The sequence below is a fragment of the Heterodontus francisci genome, chromosome 15 (genome assembly GCF_036365525.1).
Source record: "Heterodontus francisci isolate sHetFra1 chromosome 15, sHetFra1.hap1, whole genome shotgun sequence".
Lineage (NCBI taxonomy): Eukaryota > Metazoa > Chordata > Chondrichthyes > Heterodontiformes > Heterodontidae > Heterodontus > Heterodontus francisci.
In genome coordinates this window covers 62,429,149-62,445,005 of record NC_090385.1, presented here as the reverse complement: position 1 = coordinate 62,445,005, position 15,857 = coordinate 62,429,149, and the positions used below count along the sequence as shown (strand labels likewise).

Genomic DNA, 15,857 nt, shown 5'->3' with positions numbered 1-15,857 from the left:
GTTGCATCACTAACATTACTGGAGATCTTGCAATATATATTAACCATGCACATAATCTACAAATTATAGAGTTTTGTAAAAAATGAAAATATATTACACATAACTGCAAAAACTGCTTGCAACCTCCATCAACATTTGCAGCACACAAACCCAACTGATGATTGACAGTTCCCCGGAGCGCGTGCGCTCAGACTTGACGGGGGCGGTGGAAGGTTCAATTAGATCATTTCCGCTGGCGTGGGACGACCGTTTCCGGGTAAGAGGGCAGAGCAGGATGGCGGAGGCGAAAGGTGAGAAAGTGGGACGCTTGCCGGGCTGGGAACTAATATTCGTCATACAAGCAGCGAGAGACCGCAGGAGATAAAGGATAAGGAACTGGTAAAGGTCAGAGGGCGAGAATGTGGGAGTGGAATCAAGGTTACATCGGCAGGCCTGCGGGAGGGTCATTCAGCGATATCCATTATTAATATATAACTGTCCAGTAATGTCAGTTTACATTATAGTACCTGATGTAATACTGACAATGTACAATATATATGGTAAAATACTGCGGATGCTGGAAATCTGAAATAAAAACAAGAAATGCTGGAAATACTCAGCCGGTCTGGCAGCATCTGTGGAGAGAGAAGCAGAGTTAACGTTTCAGGTCAGTGAATGCCTACCTTGAAGAAGTTCTGCTCTTCTCTCTGACAGGATTTTCGTTTGTCTGAAGAACGGTCACTGACCTGAAACGTTAACTCTGTTTCTGTCGCCACAGATGCTGCCAGACCTGCTGAATATTTCCAGCATTTCTTGTACATTATATATAGTGCCTGATATACTGTAATAGTGTCAGTATACATTATAGTGCCTGGTGTACTGTAATAGTGTCAATGTACATTATAGTACTTGTGGTAATATAATAGTGGCAATGTACATTATAATGCCTGATGTACTGTAATAGTGTCTGAAAATCATAGTGCCTGGTGTACTGTAATAATGTCAGTGTACATTATAGTGCCTGGTGTACTGTAATAGTGCCAGTGTACATTATAGTGCCTGGTATACTGTAATAGTGACTGTATGTCATTGTGCCTGGTGTACTGTAATAGTGACTATATCATAGTTCTTGGTGTACTGTAATAATGTCAATGTCCATTATAGTGCCTGGTGTACTGTAGTAGTGACAGTATACTGTAATAGTGACTACTGTAATAGTGACAGTGTACGTCAGTGCCTGGTGCACTGTAATAGTGATAGTATACATCATAGTGCCTGGTGTACTGTAATAGTGTCTGTAAATCATAGTGCCTGGTGTACTGTAATAGTGTCAGTGTACATTATAGTGTCTGGTGTACTGTAATAGTGCCAGTGTACATTATAGTGCCTGGTGTACTGTAATAGTGCCAGTGTACTGTAATAGTGCCAGTGTACATTATAGTGCCTGGTGTACTGTAATAGTGACTGTATGTCATTGTGCCTTGTGTACTGTAATAGTGACTGTATATCATAGTTCCTGGTGTACTGTAATAATGTCAATGTACATTAGAGTGCCTGGTGTACTGTAGTAGTGACTGTGTACTGTAATAGTGACTACTGTAATAGTGACAGTATACGTCATAGTGCCTGGTGTACTGTAATAGTGTCAGTGTACGTCATAGTGCCTGGTGTACTGTAATAGTGCCAGTGAACATTATAGTGCCTGGTGTTCTGTAATAGTGCCTGGTGTACTGTAATGACTGTACGTCATAGTGCCTGGTGTACTGTAATAATGTCAATGTTCATTATAGTGCCTGGTGTACTGTAATAGTGTCAGTGTTCTGTAATAGTGCCTGGTGTACTGTAATAGTGACTGTACGTCATAGTGCCTGGTGTACTGTAATGTCTGTACATTATAGTGCCTGGTGTACTGTAATAGTGTCAGTGCACGTAATAGTGACAGTATACGTCATAGTGCCTGGTGTACTGTAATAGTGACTGTATGTCATTGTGCCTGGTGTACTGTAATAGTGACTGTATATCATAGTTCCTGGTGTACTGTAATAATGTCAATGTACATTAGAGTGCCTGGTGTACTGTAGTAGTGACTGTGTACTGTAATAGTGACTACTGTAATAGTGATAGCATACGTCATAGTGCCTGGTGTACTGTAATAGTGTCAGTGTACGTCATAGTGCCTGGTGTACTGTAATAGTGCCAGTGAACATTATAGTGCCTGGTGTTCTGTAATAGTGCCTGGTGTACTGTAATGACTGTACGTCATAGTGCCTGGTGTACTGTAATAATGTCAATGTACATTATAGTGCCTGGTGTACTGTAATAGTGTCAGTGTTCTGTAATAGTGCCTGGTGTACTGTAATAGTGACTGTACGTCATAGTGCCTGGTGTACTGTAATAATGTCTGTACATTATAGTGCCTGGTGTACTGTAATAGTGTCAGTGCACGTAATAGTGTCAGTATACATCATAGTGCCTGGTATACTGTAATAGTGTCAGTGCACGTAATAGTGACAGTATACATCATAGTGCCTGGTATACTGTAATAGTGTCAGTGTACGTCATAGTGCCTGATGTACTGTAATAGTGTTGGTGTACTGTAATAGTGTCAGTGTACGTCATCATGCCTGGTGTACTGTAATAATGTCAATGTACATTATAGTGCCTGATGTACTGTAATAGTGTCAGTGTACATTATAGTGCCTGGTGTTCTGTAATAGTGACTTCTGTAATCGTGTCAGTGTACGTCATCGTGCCTGGTGTACTGTAATAGTGACTGTACGTCATAGTGCCTGGTGTACTGTAATAGTGTCAGTGTACATTATAGTGCCTGGTGTATTGTAATAGTGTCAGTGTACGTCATAGTGCCTGGTGTACTGTAATAATGTCAGTGTACATTATAGTGCCTGGTGTACTGTAATAGTGTCAGTGCACGTAATAGTGACAGTATACGTCATAGTGCCTGGTGTACTGTAATAGTGTCAGTGTACGTCATCATGCCTGGTGTACTGTAATAATGTCAATGTACATTATAGTGCCTGGTGTACTGTAATAGTGTCAGTGTACATTATAGTGCCTGGTGTACTGTAATAGTGTCAGTGCACGTAATAGTGACAGTATACGTCATAGTGCCTGGTGTACTGTAATAGTGTTGGTGTACTGTAATAGTGTCAGTGTACGTCATCATGCCTGGTGTACTGTAATAATGTCAATGTACATTATAGTGCCTGGTGTACTGTAATAGTGTCAGTATACGTCATAGTGCCTGGTGTACTGTAATAGTGTCAGTGTAGGTCAGGCACTATATATAGGTACACGGACACTTACAGTACATCAAGCACTACAATGCACATTGACAGTACACCCCCCCCCCCCCTCGCGCCCTTCCCTCCCCCCCCCCCCCCCTCCCCTCGACCTCTTGTCGACCTGTGCCTTCAGTTATGTAGGCCCCACACTCTGGAATTCCTCCCTTAAACCCCTCACTCTTTCATCAAGCATTTAATCATCCTTCTAACATGTCCTAGTTTGGCTCAGCATCCATTTTTGTCTGATTACAATTTTAGTGCTCTGGTTAAGGGCGAAAAGTCGGCCAGGGTTACTGATCTTGATGGCTGCTGGATGACCTGTATTTTAAAGAGCAAAGGATTGGAATTGGTTTTAATCATCTCCTTGTTGTCTTGTTTCCAACACTTGTTTTCCTCATCTGCTTTAAAATGGGCACATGGGGAAATACTGGGTACTACTAGGATAAAGGGAGGATTGGTTTGGGGATAAAAGGAGCACTGTACTTTTTTTGGAAGGAATTCTGGAGCTGACACAAGAATGTCCCAAGAAACTTTTTCACCCTTCCCTCATTTGATAACATACACTTTGTGTGATAGTACAAAAAGCAGCTGTTAATGTCTGTCACTTTACAGTTGCTGAATTGAAATCCTGTAAGCATTCCTTTCATGGTTTGAGCTTGTTGAAAAGTGACAGCTGATGTGGGTGTTTAGGATTTAAAAGCAGGATCATCAGATCTTCTTGGATCCTGATGTATGATCTTTCGCTTCAGAAGGCTGAAATGATTTGAGACAGAAGTTTTGTTTGTGAACTCTTAAAAATGGAATGGACTACATGCAGATTATAGGGTCACTGCACCTCAGGCTCACTTAGTTTTAGTGGTATCCTATCTAAAATATAAATATTACCAGCTGACCAATAAGTATAATTGCATCATTATTTTTGTTTTGCTTGTTCAGCCGTTTTACTGAATAACAATCTTCCACATCTCTGTTTTGTGTTAGTGACCTCAATTATTTTTGTTGTCCTACCATTCAGTGGCAAAGTGAAATAGTGACATATCATGATACCCTAGCTGTGTCTGTGTCCTCAAACTGCAAGAACAATTTAAGAAAAATTAGCTGCAAATATCCCAGCTGATAACCCATCAGCATTTCTGAACTGAGATCTAAAATGTGACTGTCTCCGAGTTGTCCTTTGTGGCTCTTTGTGTTTCTCTAGTGATATCATTTTGTGTTTTGGTTTGAAAACTTTGAAAAGATCAGAGTTAAAAATATGCAACTGAAAATAAATTCTTGCATAGTGTATTTGATAGGCATGTTCACATTATCCCTGGTTGTATTCAGTGATGTGCTGTCCTGGATTCAATAACCAGTGGCTCTTTTGCAATCACTATGATGCACAGTGCAATATATTACTATTTATAACTTATCATGGGGAATTTATTCAGAGCAAGAGTACCCACTAAGGTTTGGGTTTTGTTGGCTGTCAATTAGCATACCTCCTATTTAAAAAGAAAACTGGTTTGCTGTGCCTGTAACTGCCACAGTGAGGTTCTGTCAGGTGTTCCAGTGAGGACTGAACTGTGACTCAACCATGTTCTGCTATGCAAACACTTCTCAAATCAATTGTTAAGTAATGTGCATTGTTTTAGCATTATTGGAAGTTAAAAAATATGGTTTTTGTACCTCCGAGTTGGTTTTAGCTTTTCCAAATGTATATGTTGGGATACTGCGCCTTCAAATGTTCCCAATATTTTTGGGTCCAGGAGCAAGTGTGCCTTTAGGCCCATTTGTAAGAGTCTTTGTACAATGCACCATGATGGAGAGAAAGCCAGGCAATATTAAAAGGGAAGAAAAAAAGGAGAGAGCAATGCACTGTTGCAGCATTCTTGTACCCTACCAAGATGTCTGAATCACTAGGTCAAATTATCTTACGGGCATGTTGTAAATTTACACACTAATATAGTGATTTTCTGGAAGTATTAAATCTGAACACCATGCAAGGATATACCTGTTGATCTGAGGAGTAACATCATGTGGCACTCGCTTCCATTGTTCAGAATGATTGGTAGAATGTGCAATGTTGGTATCTGCACCAATGACTTCCATCCAATAACATGCATATGGGAGGACAGCAGCTATCAAGAGTTGCTACCTGTTCATCCATCATTCTAATGGAAGAATATAACACAGATAGAGGATGACATATCTGGATGTGCTCTACAAAAAAAAACTGAAATCTTATTGTTTCTTTCTAGAACAGGGCAATGAGAATGGCCAGTTTGAGGTGTTAGATTTGGCTGAATATGCCAAACGACAAAGATGGTGGAATCGATTCTTTGGAAGAAATTCTGGGCCAATTGCTGAGAAATATACAGTAGCAACACAGCTGATGATTGGAGGAGCCAGTGGTTGGTAAGCTTTACACTTTTAATATTGACCTTAAGTAGAGGGTTTTATTTTTTGCTCATTGTGTATCACATTAAAAAAATTTGAGAAGAGAGAGTGGACAGAGGATGCGATGCTGCACATTGTATTGGAAAGCTCATGTTATCCTCTGGTAGTAGATTAACACAAGCAAATTCTAAAGAAGTATCATTGTTGCCAGATGAGGTTACTTACTTTTTAAGAAACATTGAGACAGAACCCACATAAATTCATTCTAACTGCAAAGTGAAATGGGAGAATTTCCTTTTGACTGCAGTATGCTAGTGAATGAATTCTCAGTGTAATGCAGTAACATGCCTTTAAGTAAGTCTACATAACATTGAAGAAAGCGACTGGTGTATCACCTCCATTGTGATCTGCACCAAAGAAATGAAGATCAAGGCAGTTCAAACAGTTTTAGGCTGCCTGAATAAAATGGAACGAGTATTTAATAAAACTGTGACTCTTCATTCCTATTTGAGTGTCCCTGGCTATTCCTTAAATCACTTTTAATACACAAAATATCTTTTAATTTTTGTCCTGGTGTGCTCTTAGCAGTTTCCATTAGTGTAAGTATTTAAAACATTCCAAATCTCTAGCTGAAGAGGAGTGGTTTCAAGACTAGGGATTTTAGTACTGACAATGGAACACTTCCCACTTTTTGTATTTAGTGTCAGCATCAAGCATTCCCAGGTAAAGTGCCCAATAATGTGGAATAATTTCAACCTCAGTCGCCTCCTATACCAGCCATCCTTGTGACCTCTGAATAAGGCTTCGAATTTGTGTCAAACTTTGGATAGTTGGTGTGGATTCATGTGATCAACAGGAACTAGGGTAATTACGCTCAATTCATTTCACTTGGGGTCCTTAATGCTGTCAGTTAACTCTTTCATACTATTGGTCTAAACTGCATTCAGACACATTTACGATTTTTGTATCCCTCTGCAACACAGAGACCTGTATTCCCTTGGTTTCTGTGTTAGTTACACTCCTGCTGTGATGCGTAAATTTCTAAATGATATTAAACGTATGTCACTTCTCTTTTGCAGGTGTGCGGGGTTCCTGTTTCAGAAGGTTGGAAAATTAGCTGCAACAGCAGTTGGTGGAGGCTTCTTCCTGCTCCAGGTGAGACTCAGTCATTGAGTTGGTAAATCAAGAATCTTCTGTGAGTGATTTACTTTATATCTCAAGCTGAGGAACTTCAGGAAGAGCAAACAACTGTGGGGAGGGCTGAAAAGCTGAGTCAATACTTAAACTGGTGGTGGTCCGTCATAACCCATGCACCAAATGCATGTATATTTTTGGGCTTATATATGTATTTGTTGGTCTAAGAATTCAATCCTGTAGAAAAATAAATAATAATATCGTTGATAGTTTTGAGGGTTCCAAGTTGGATTTATCATAAGATCATAAGAACTAGGATCAGGAGTAGGCTGTCCGGCCCCTCGAGCCTGCTCCGCCATTAAATAAGATCATGTCTGATCTTTTCGTGGACTCAGATTCACTTACCCGCGCTCCCACAGTATCCCTTAATTCCTTTATTGTTCAAAAAGATATCTACCTTAGCTTTAAAGACGTTTACTGAAGAAGCGTCAACTACTTCACTGGGCAAGGAATTCCATAGATTAACAACCCTCTGGGTGAAGAAGTTCCTTCTTAATTCAGTCCTAAATCTGCTCCCTCTAATCTTGAGGCTATGCCCTCTTGTCCTAGCTTCACCTGCCAGTGGAAACATCCTCTCTACTTGTATCTTATCTATTCCCTTCATGATTTTATATGTTTCTATAAGATCCCCCCTCATTCTTCTGAACTCCAATGAATATAATCCCAATCTACTCAGTCTCTCCTCATAAGCCAACCCCCTCAACTCTGGAATCAACCTAGTGAACCTCCTCTGCACCCTCTCCAGTGCCAGTATATCCTTTCTCAAGTGAGGAGACCAAAACTGCATACAGTACTCCAGGTGCGGCCTCACCAGTACCTTATACAGCTGCAACATAACCTCTCTGCTTTTAAACTCAATCCCTTTAGCAATGAAGGACAAAATTCCATTTGCCTTCCTAATTACTTGCTGTACCTGCAGACCAACCTTCTGCGATTCATGCACAAGGACACCCAGGTCCCTCTGCATAGCAGCATGCTGCAACTTTTTACCATTCAAGTAATAATCCTTTTTCCTGTTACTCCTACCGAAATGAATGACTTCACATTTACTAACATTGTATTCCATCTGCCAGACCTTTGCCCACTCACTCAATGTATCTATGTTCCTCTGCAAAGTTTCACAGTCATCTGCACACTTTGCTCTGCCACTCATCTTGGTGTCATCTGCAAACTTTGACACCCTACACGTGGTCCCCAACTCCAAATAATCTATATAAATTGTAAATAATTGCGGTCCCAACACCGATCCCTGAGGCACACCACTAGTGACTGATTGCCAACCAGAATAGCACTCATTTATCCCCACTCTCTGCTTCCTGTTCGTCAACCAATCCTCTATCCATGCTAATACTTTACCCCTGACGCCATGCATCCTTATCTTATGCAGCAGCCTCTTGTGCGGCACCTTGTCGAAGGCCTTTTGGAAATCTAGGTACACCACATCCACTGGGTCCCCATTGTCCACCTTGCTCGTAATGTCATCATAGAATTCCAAAAGATTTGTCAAGCATGACCTGCCCAGATTTAGACTGATAGTCAACAAACATGCAAATGTAAAACACTTGCACCAATTAGGGCATCACGTATACATTAGAGAGAGCAGAATGAGTGCTGTTGAGCACAGAAATTAATCCAATTTCCAGAATACAAGTAAAAAGGTGCCCACTTTCACTTCTGCTGTGGAAACTGTGATAACCAACTTACTCATAACATATTCTTGTTTCCACTTGGTATTGTGAGGAAGAGAAAAACTATATTGATAGTGTATGGCAAGAAACAGGCATACAGCCACCTTCCAAATAATACACTTATCATTAGGAGAATGTACTGCGAATCTTAACACTGAACACTGTGATTGTTAGAGCCTCCTCAAAAGTGGGCATGGTCTATTTTGTTTCTTCCAGATTGCCAATCACACAGGGTACATCACTGTTGACTGGAAGCGAGTGGAGAGAGATGTGAACAAGGCAAAGAAACAGTTGAAAATTGGCAAGAATAAGGTCACTCCAGAAGTACATGGTGTAATTGATGAGGTAGGGAGATGATGACAAGAGTGGTGTACTTATTGCAGTACAGTTTCATTAAATAAAAGTTAAGGTGGTGAAAACAAATCCCTCTTGGTATTTGTTTTTTCAGTTGCATCGTATTAATGGAGCTGCATGCTTTAATTTTGGTATAAGTAAGACTTTTAAACTAAAAATAAGAAAAATTATATGTTACTGTAGCTGTGTACTATACCTAAAGCAGGAATAGCCTTGTTTAGATTCCTGATTCCAAAATGGTAGCTTTGATAAAGCTGGGCAACTAGTTTTTTGTTTCTGTAAGAACAGTAACATTCTTAAAGTTATGACCGGAATATCCAAGTTTTCGTTTCAACTTTAAGTTGCTTTAATTGTGTAATCTGTTAACTCTCTGTCCTCACAACCTTGCTAAAAATCGTCAGTGATCTGTGTCGGTCGAGTTCCGTTCCACCAGTTCCTGACTTTTTTAATCTCTTCTGTCTAGTGTCATTCCCACCACATTAAGTACTCCGAGATGTTTTCTTGCATACAAGAAGCAATTATATAAAAATAAACTGTTACTGTTATATGGTCACATTTTTTCTGTAGAGAAAGGCCGTGGAAAATATGATGCCATAATTGTGGTGTAATTGGATTCAGTCACAGTCAGTGTGGAGGGGAAGAGAGCTATAAATATATCTGTGTTTGATGTACAATATGGGTACATAAGGCACAGTGAGGATATTTATCCCATGGGCAGACTTGATTAGATTGCTGTAAGGTTTTGAATCTGTTTTAAATTCAAAGATCTAGAACAGGAGTACTTAAGGTCTGAGTACTGATGGGAGCAATATGTTTGCCATTATAGATTTATAGTAGCTTTTGTTTTAAACTTGATGACATCATGTTGACTGAATTAGTAAACACTAATTCAAGTTAATTCTTCAAAAGGCTCCCTCCTACCGCAGTAATTGAGGACACTAGAGATTTAATTTTATCTCTTCTTTCCAATTTCTCTCCTTTTCTCTTGACCACACTGATTTCATGCCAGAATAATTGTTGCATATGCATTGCTAATCTTCCAGTAACTTGTCCAGGCATTCATTTTCCATGTTTGGCACTGTATGCTGGCATGCCATTTCACTGTGATGGGCATCACAGTTGAGCCCAATCCTGATTGTGAAAGTGTGCAGACTCACTTTTTAGCAGTCCCGAAGTTTCCACTTCCTAAAGTCTGCTACTATCCTCGCTGTTTACATTTGAGTTCCATTAGCAAACTTTGAAATTATGCTGCTGTATACCCAAGTCTAGGTGATTAATATACATGAAAAAGAGCAGTCCCTAGGGGACACCACTATATACTTCGCTCTAAACTGAAATACAACTGTTCACCACTACTATGCTTTCTGTCCCATTAGATAATTTTGTATCCACACTGTCACTGCTCCTTTAGCACCATGGATTTCAAATTTGCTAACAAATCTATTATGTGAAATTTTATCAAATGCCTTTTTGAAAGTCCAGATACACATCAACAACACTGCTCTCCTCAACATTCTCTTAATTCATCAAAGGACTCAATCAAGTTTGTCAGACATGATTTTCCTTTAACAAATCCATACTGGCTGCCATTTATCAACCCACGTCTTTCCAAGTGACAGTTTTGTCCTGGAATACTGTCTCTAAATGTTTCCTCACCACGAACAAGTGGCCTAACTGGCCTATAGTTGCCAGGTGCCGGTTTATCCATCTCTCTTTTTAATAGGTGTAACATTTGCAATCATAAAGTCTTTTGGCACCTGTCTCACATCCAAGGAAGATTGAAAGATTGTGGCCAGAGCCTCTGCAATTTCCCCCTTTATTTCCCTCAGCATCCTAGGATGCATCCCATTTGGACTGAGTGATTACTTCTTTGAGCTCTGCCAACCTTTTAAGTACCTTTTTATTTTTATCCTATCCAATTTTTATCCTACCTCCTTCTTTACTGTGACATCGTCAGCATTCTCTTACTTTGTGAAGACAGGTGCAAAGTACTCATTTAGTACCTCAGCCTTGCCATCTACCTTCCTTTTCCCCTTGAAAGAATATGTCTCATCTGTACATGAACAATCTCCTCTTTGAAGGCCTGCCATTGCTCAATTAGTGTTTTACCTGTTCAATTTTGTTTCCAATCCACCTGGGCCAGATCCTTTTTTAATCCATTGAAATTAGCCCTCTTCCAGTTAAGTATCTTCACTTTTGATTGTTCCTTGTCCTTTTCCAAAACTACTGTAAACCTAATGATATTTGAGGAGTTTATTTTTTTATTTGAAAGTTGATTGTTAAGCTATGTTTAATTAAATGCTGCCAAACCAAAAATTAAGTTTGGCATGCAAAAATAAATGAAGTATGTACTTGTTACAGCTGCCTACAATGTCTATCAGATAAATTTATGGTTTGTACCCTGTTAGAAATCACTGTTTTAGGAACAACTTTAACACGGAGTCCTGTTCCAAGTTAGGGTATCATTTGCTCCTCCATTGATGCTGTGAAATGTTAAATGCTAACTATTCTATCCTTTCTTTCTCCTCCACACAGGTGACTGTGTTTGTGAAGAAGAATATCGTCCTCACTGGGGGGTTTGTTGGTGGATTCCTAATTGGACTTGCATCATGAGGATTAGTTGAAGATGTTATTTCGATTAAGAACCACACTCCATTATTACTTCCCTCCCTGGCCTTGAAACCGCTGATAGATTTTATGTGCTTGTATGTAGGGTATGAGCACCCCACAGCCAGTGCTGTTTCAGTATACTGTACTGGTGGGGATTTGCATTATTGAATTGACTCCGTGGCCTCACTGTTCTTAATATGTGACTCAGAAGAATATCAACATTTGCTTTTGCCCTGGTTAATAACCGTAATCAAATTGGTGGTACAATATTATAGCATGGTTGGTTGCACTGATTGAGGAGTGGGACTTGCATTTTAAATTGACTTGCTTCATAATATAATCTCACATTCTAGTGGTCTTTCCCTATCGAATAAAAATCTTGACACCTAGTACTTGACATGTTGAATATTTTATCACCACGTGTTACTTCTGAACTGACATTGCCTTTGTGTTTGCATGCTTGTTGAGCTATATGCTACACAATTCTAACAATATGTATTTGCTAAATGTTGAGATGTTTATGAAGACTGGGCACTCCCCATAATGATACTTTGGAAGGACTGGAACATATGCTGCGTGTTTGTGCTACACCACATGCTGCAATTGGCAGCATGACACGGATATATCGACAAATTCAATGTGATGTTGAGTTTCAATGACTGCCTAAGATGATTTTTTATGAACACTTTTTTTTGTTTTGCTTTTGTCTTTTGAGCATCTTGATTATGTTCTAGCTTTTGAAGTCACTCTCGGGTATCTTCTCTGTCTTATTAATTGCTTTGCCATAAGTGTTTTCAGATCATGTCGCTCATAAGCAAAACCAAATCATCATATGCCTTTCCAAAGCCTGATGTTTATGGTTCAATTGCTGCAGCACACCTAGGGGTTATAACTACTTATGCTTCAGCAGTAGGCATAAAGGAGTCATAACACTGGGACCTAAAGACCCTGTTCTCATGGTAAAAGGAAAAGCACTGTATGTATTTCTGATTCAATGTATTTGCTGTGGAGCTGTGTTTGTCATATTACTGGCTTTAATGATGCCTTGCCTTTTACACACTTGCACTGTTATACCACCGCTTCTAAAACTAAGACTCGCTTTTGAGTCAGAAGCCCATGTGTTTATGTCCCACTCCAGGGCCTTCAGCATAAAATCTAGGTTGACACTAATGCGGTTCTGAGGGAGTGCTGCACTGGTGGAGATGGCGTCTTTCAGATGAGGTATTAAACCAAGGCCCTGTATTCCTTCCCAGGTAAACATCAAAGACCTGTGGTACTATTCAAAAAAGAGCAAGGGAGTTCTGGTGGCCTGGCCTGTATTTATCCCTCAACCAGAATAACTAAAACAGATTATCTGATGACTATGGGACCTTGCTATGTGCAAATTTTGCTGTTGTGTTTGACTACACTTCAAAAGTACTTCATTGGATGTGAAGTGCTTGGGGCTTCTGACAGCATGAAAGGTGCTACGTAAATGCAAGTTTGTCTTTTTAAAAAAAAAACAAATGTAACTTTATAAGTAAGCTACCTAGTCACTAAGCAGGTTAAGTTAAAAATTTCCATTTGCTACTTGAGAATGGAAGGTTGGACAGTAACATGTATTTTTGGTGAATGCTTATAAAACCCGTACTCCTTTTATACATTTACACACCAGCTTTCTGAATGAACCAGTGAATTTGCTCTTTTTAAAAGAACAAAACCTGCTATTCACTTAGAGCAAATGGTATTTTTTGCCTGCACTACTCAGGATGGACTTCAAAAATAATTCTTCACTGACCTAAATTCTTCAGATTTGTTTTACTGAACATCGGTGAGTTTCTAGTACTTAACTTCTCATTTACTAATTGATAAAAATATAAATATTGCCACTTTCATCATAGTGGGCATAGTGCATTTTATGTCCTTGGTCGGTTGTTTGTCCGTCCCCCTCCCCCCAAAAGAAATCTCCATTTTGAACTTGGATTGAAATGTAAGTTCTGTTATGGGGAGCTTAAATGTTTGCATTGCTAATTTATTACCTGTCTGGGAATTGGTTTCAATTTGAGAAAATGAAGTAACATTTAAGTCCACAGGACAGCTATATCTGCACCTCCATCTGCCCACTAAACTCTAATTACAATTCCTAAGTTGAAGACCGTAACCTACCATAGAATAAGAAAGTTTACCAGCATATTTTTGAAGACGCTTGTTATTTAGTCATAGCAATACATGACCTGAAATGGGGAATCTTCCTTCAAAAATTGATGTGCCCTTTTCTCCTGATTCTTTGGCAAAACCTCTGCGTGAAGGGGAAGGATCACTACAGTAAGTGTACAGAATGTGTCCTAGTCTTCAATCACTGATTCTAAAAAATCTAAAGCCTTTCAAATTAAGTGTTAAAAATTTGTGTAAATTTTATTTTCTTCTACCCCACCACTACAGTTACGTTTCTGTCCTGTTCACAAGTAAATATAATGGGATGTGATTGGGGGTGGGTGGGGGCTGCTACAACTGCAAACTGTATATTCATTCAGTGGAAGTACAATTCAGTTTTTTTTTCACTTTAAACTGGTATTTGCTTGTCTTTATATCTAAAAGGTAATATTTTTTAAGAAGCAGTTTGCTTGTTGGAAAAATTAATGCATTAGTGATTTTGTTAGATTTATTTCCCGGATTTGAAGTTAAAATGCAGCTGGAGGGCATCTTAGTATGTTGCAATAGTATATGGTATTGTAATGCATTTATATGTCTCCCAAGGTGAAGGCAGTGCTGTGGCCTGCCATCTGATGTATTTGAGAAACTATTGATAATTTACATTAAAATCTCATGTATGTATAGATTTATTTTTAAATGTACACCAAGTTCTCTCACTTAATATAAATATCTGCATTACTGAATGTTTTGCCATCTTGTGCCTCCTATTTACATTATGTTCACCTTATGATTGTACTTTAGGAATTGTATTGTTTCTTGAAAAAGAATGCACTACTCTGATAACTTGGTATGGAGAAAATGCTCCATAAAGCAGTTTTAGTAAATGTGTATCTCATTGCCTTTTGTATTTATCAATATCCCAATCATGGCAAGAGCCCATATCCATGCATAAAGACAATCTCGTGCCAAGCTTCACAAATGTGGGTCCTGCATTTAATCAGGTGCTACCTAATACCTGATGTAGACAATAGCCAAGCTGTGAAGTTATTGCTGCAGTCCTGTATGAAGTTTTTGGACTGTGGTAAATATGATATTCTGATAGGGTTGCCACTGGGCTGGCAGGAGACCTTATTATAGCCTCCTTTTACATGTGACCCCAGTGAGCTATAAGAAGTACCAGTAGATCTTGGAGGTAGTCCCTGGGATGGTAACAGGTGGCCTAAACAAAGCCAAAATCAAGTACAGTAAAAACACAATCGTACTTCCCTCCTCTGGGAAGGGGTGGAGAAAATCAGAATAGTACAGCACAAAAGGCAGCCATTCGGCTGATAGTGCCTGTGCTGGCTCTTTGGTAGAGCTATCCAAATAGTCTCTTTCCCCATTATTTTTTTTTCCCTTTTGGATAAATACTTAATGGGCTCAGGGATCCAAACATCCTCGTGTGAGAAACTGGCAGGGGCACTTTTCCCTGATGCCTCCTGCTTCTTGACTCACTATTCCAACCTCCTCACAGTAAGATTTCACTTGTTGCTTTCTCTGGCCGAGGAGAACTCATAGGATCTACTGTGCAACTAGACATTGGTCATTGTGGCTGTTGAAGAGGTTTGATCAGGCCTAGAGAATCTTTAATCAAAGCACTGGTGCACAAGGCTTATGTTGATGGGATAAAGTTTTGACAATTGGCAATTCTTAGATTTTCTTTGGAAAGGATATTTAGATAAAACTATTACATAGGATTTACAGGCAGGTCCCGAATTTGTTTTGGGGATTTAGGCGTTGCTGCCATTTGTTAACCTAAGGTGATTGTCAGCTTGCTTGAAGTACAATAGATGATGGAAGTGCTCTGAAAATGCTGTTGGGTAGGGAAATCCAGGATTTTGACCCAGTGACAAGGAACAGCAATACATATCCAACTGTGTCTGGTGTATAACTTGAAGATAGTGGTGTTCCATGCACCTTCTGCACTTGTCTTTCGATGGTAGAGGTTTTGGGTTTGAGAGGTATGTCTGAAGAAACCTTAGTGAGTTGCAGCCTCTTGAACAAGATGTAATTCTTGCAATATTTGTCTTCTCTGCTAATGGCATTCATCCTTAGTGGAAAGGGGTCTGGAAATGTAGTTTGAATCGAAATAGATGAAAATAATGTGCTCCAAAGCAGCTGTTTCCTTGTGGGGAGAATCTGTTGTCTGACTGTGGTATTGTAGTCTGCTGTCAGGAAATTC

At 39.5% G+C, this 15,857-nt stretch overlaps 1 protein-coding gene across 3 annotated transcripts; it reads left to right on the top strand.

Moving 5' to 3' along the window:
• The first annotated feature begins 210 nt into the window (after window positions 1–210).
• Window positions 211–14,379, top strand: fundc2 (fun14 domain containing 2). Of its 3 annotated transcripts, none has more exons than XM_068047648.1 (5): window positions 211–290; window positions 5,519–5,675; window positions 6,737–6,812; window positions 8,756–8,884; window positions 11,429–14,379. In XM_068047648.1, the coding sequence occupies exons 1-5, from the start codon at window positions 275–277 to the stop codon at window positions 11,504–11,506; spliced, it is 456 nt and encodes a 151-aa protein (XP_067903749.1). In that variant the 5' UTR covers window positions 211–274; the 3' UTR covers window positions 11,507–14,379. The 3 variants fall into 3 exon arrangements, with proteins under 3 accessions (XP_067903749.1, XP_067903748.1, XP_067903747.1); XM_068047647.1 differs by lacking the exon at window positions 211–290 and adding an exon at window positions 384–417; XM_068047646.1 differs by lacking the exon at window positions 211–290 and adding an exon at window positions 509–539.
• The last annotated feature ends 1,478 nt before the right edge of the window (window positions 14,380–15,857 follow it).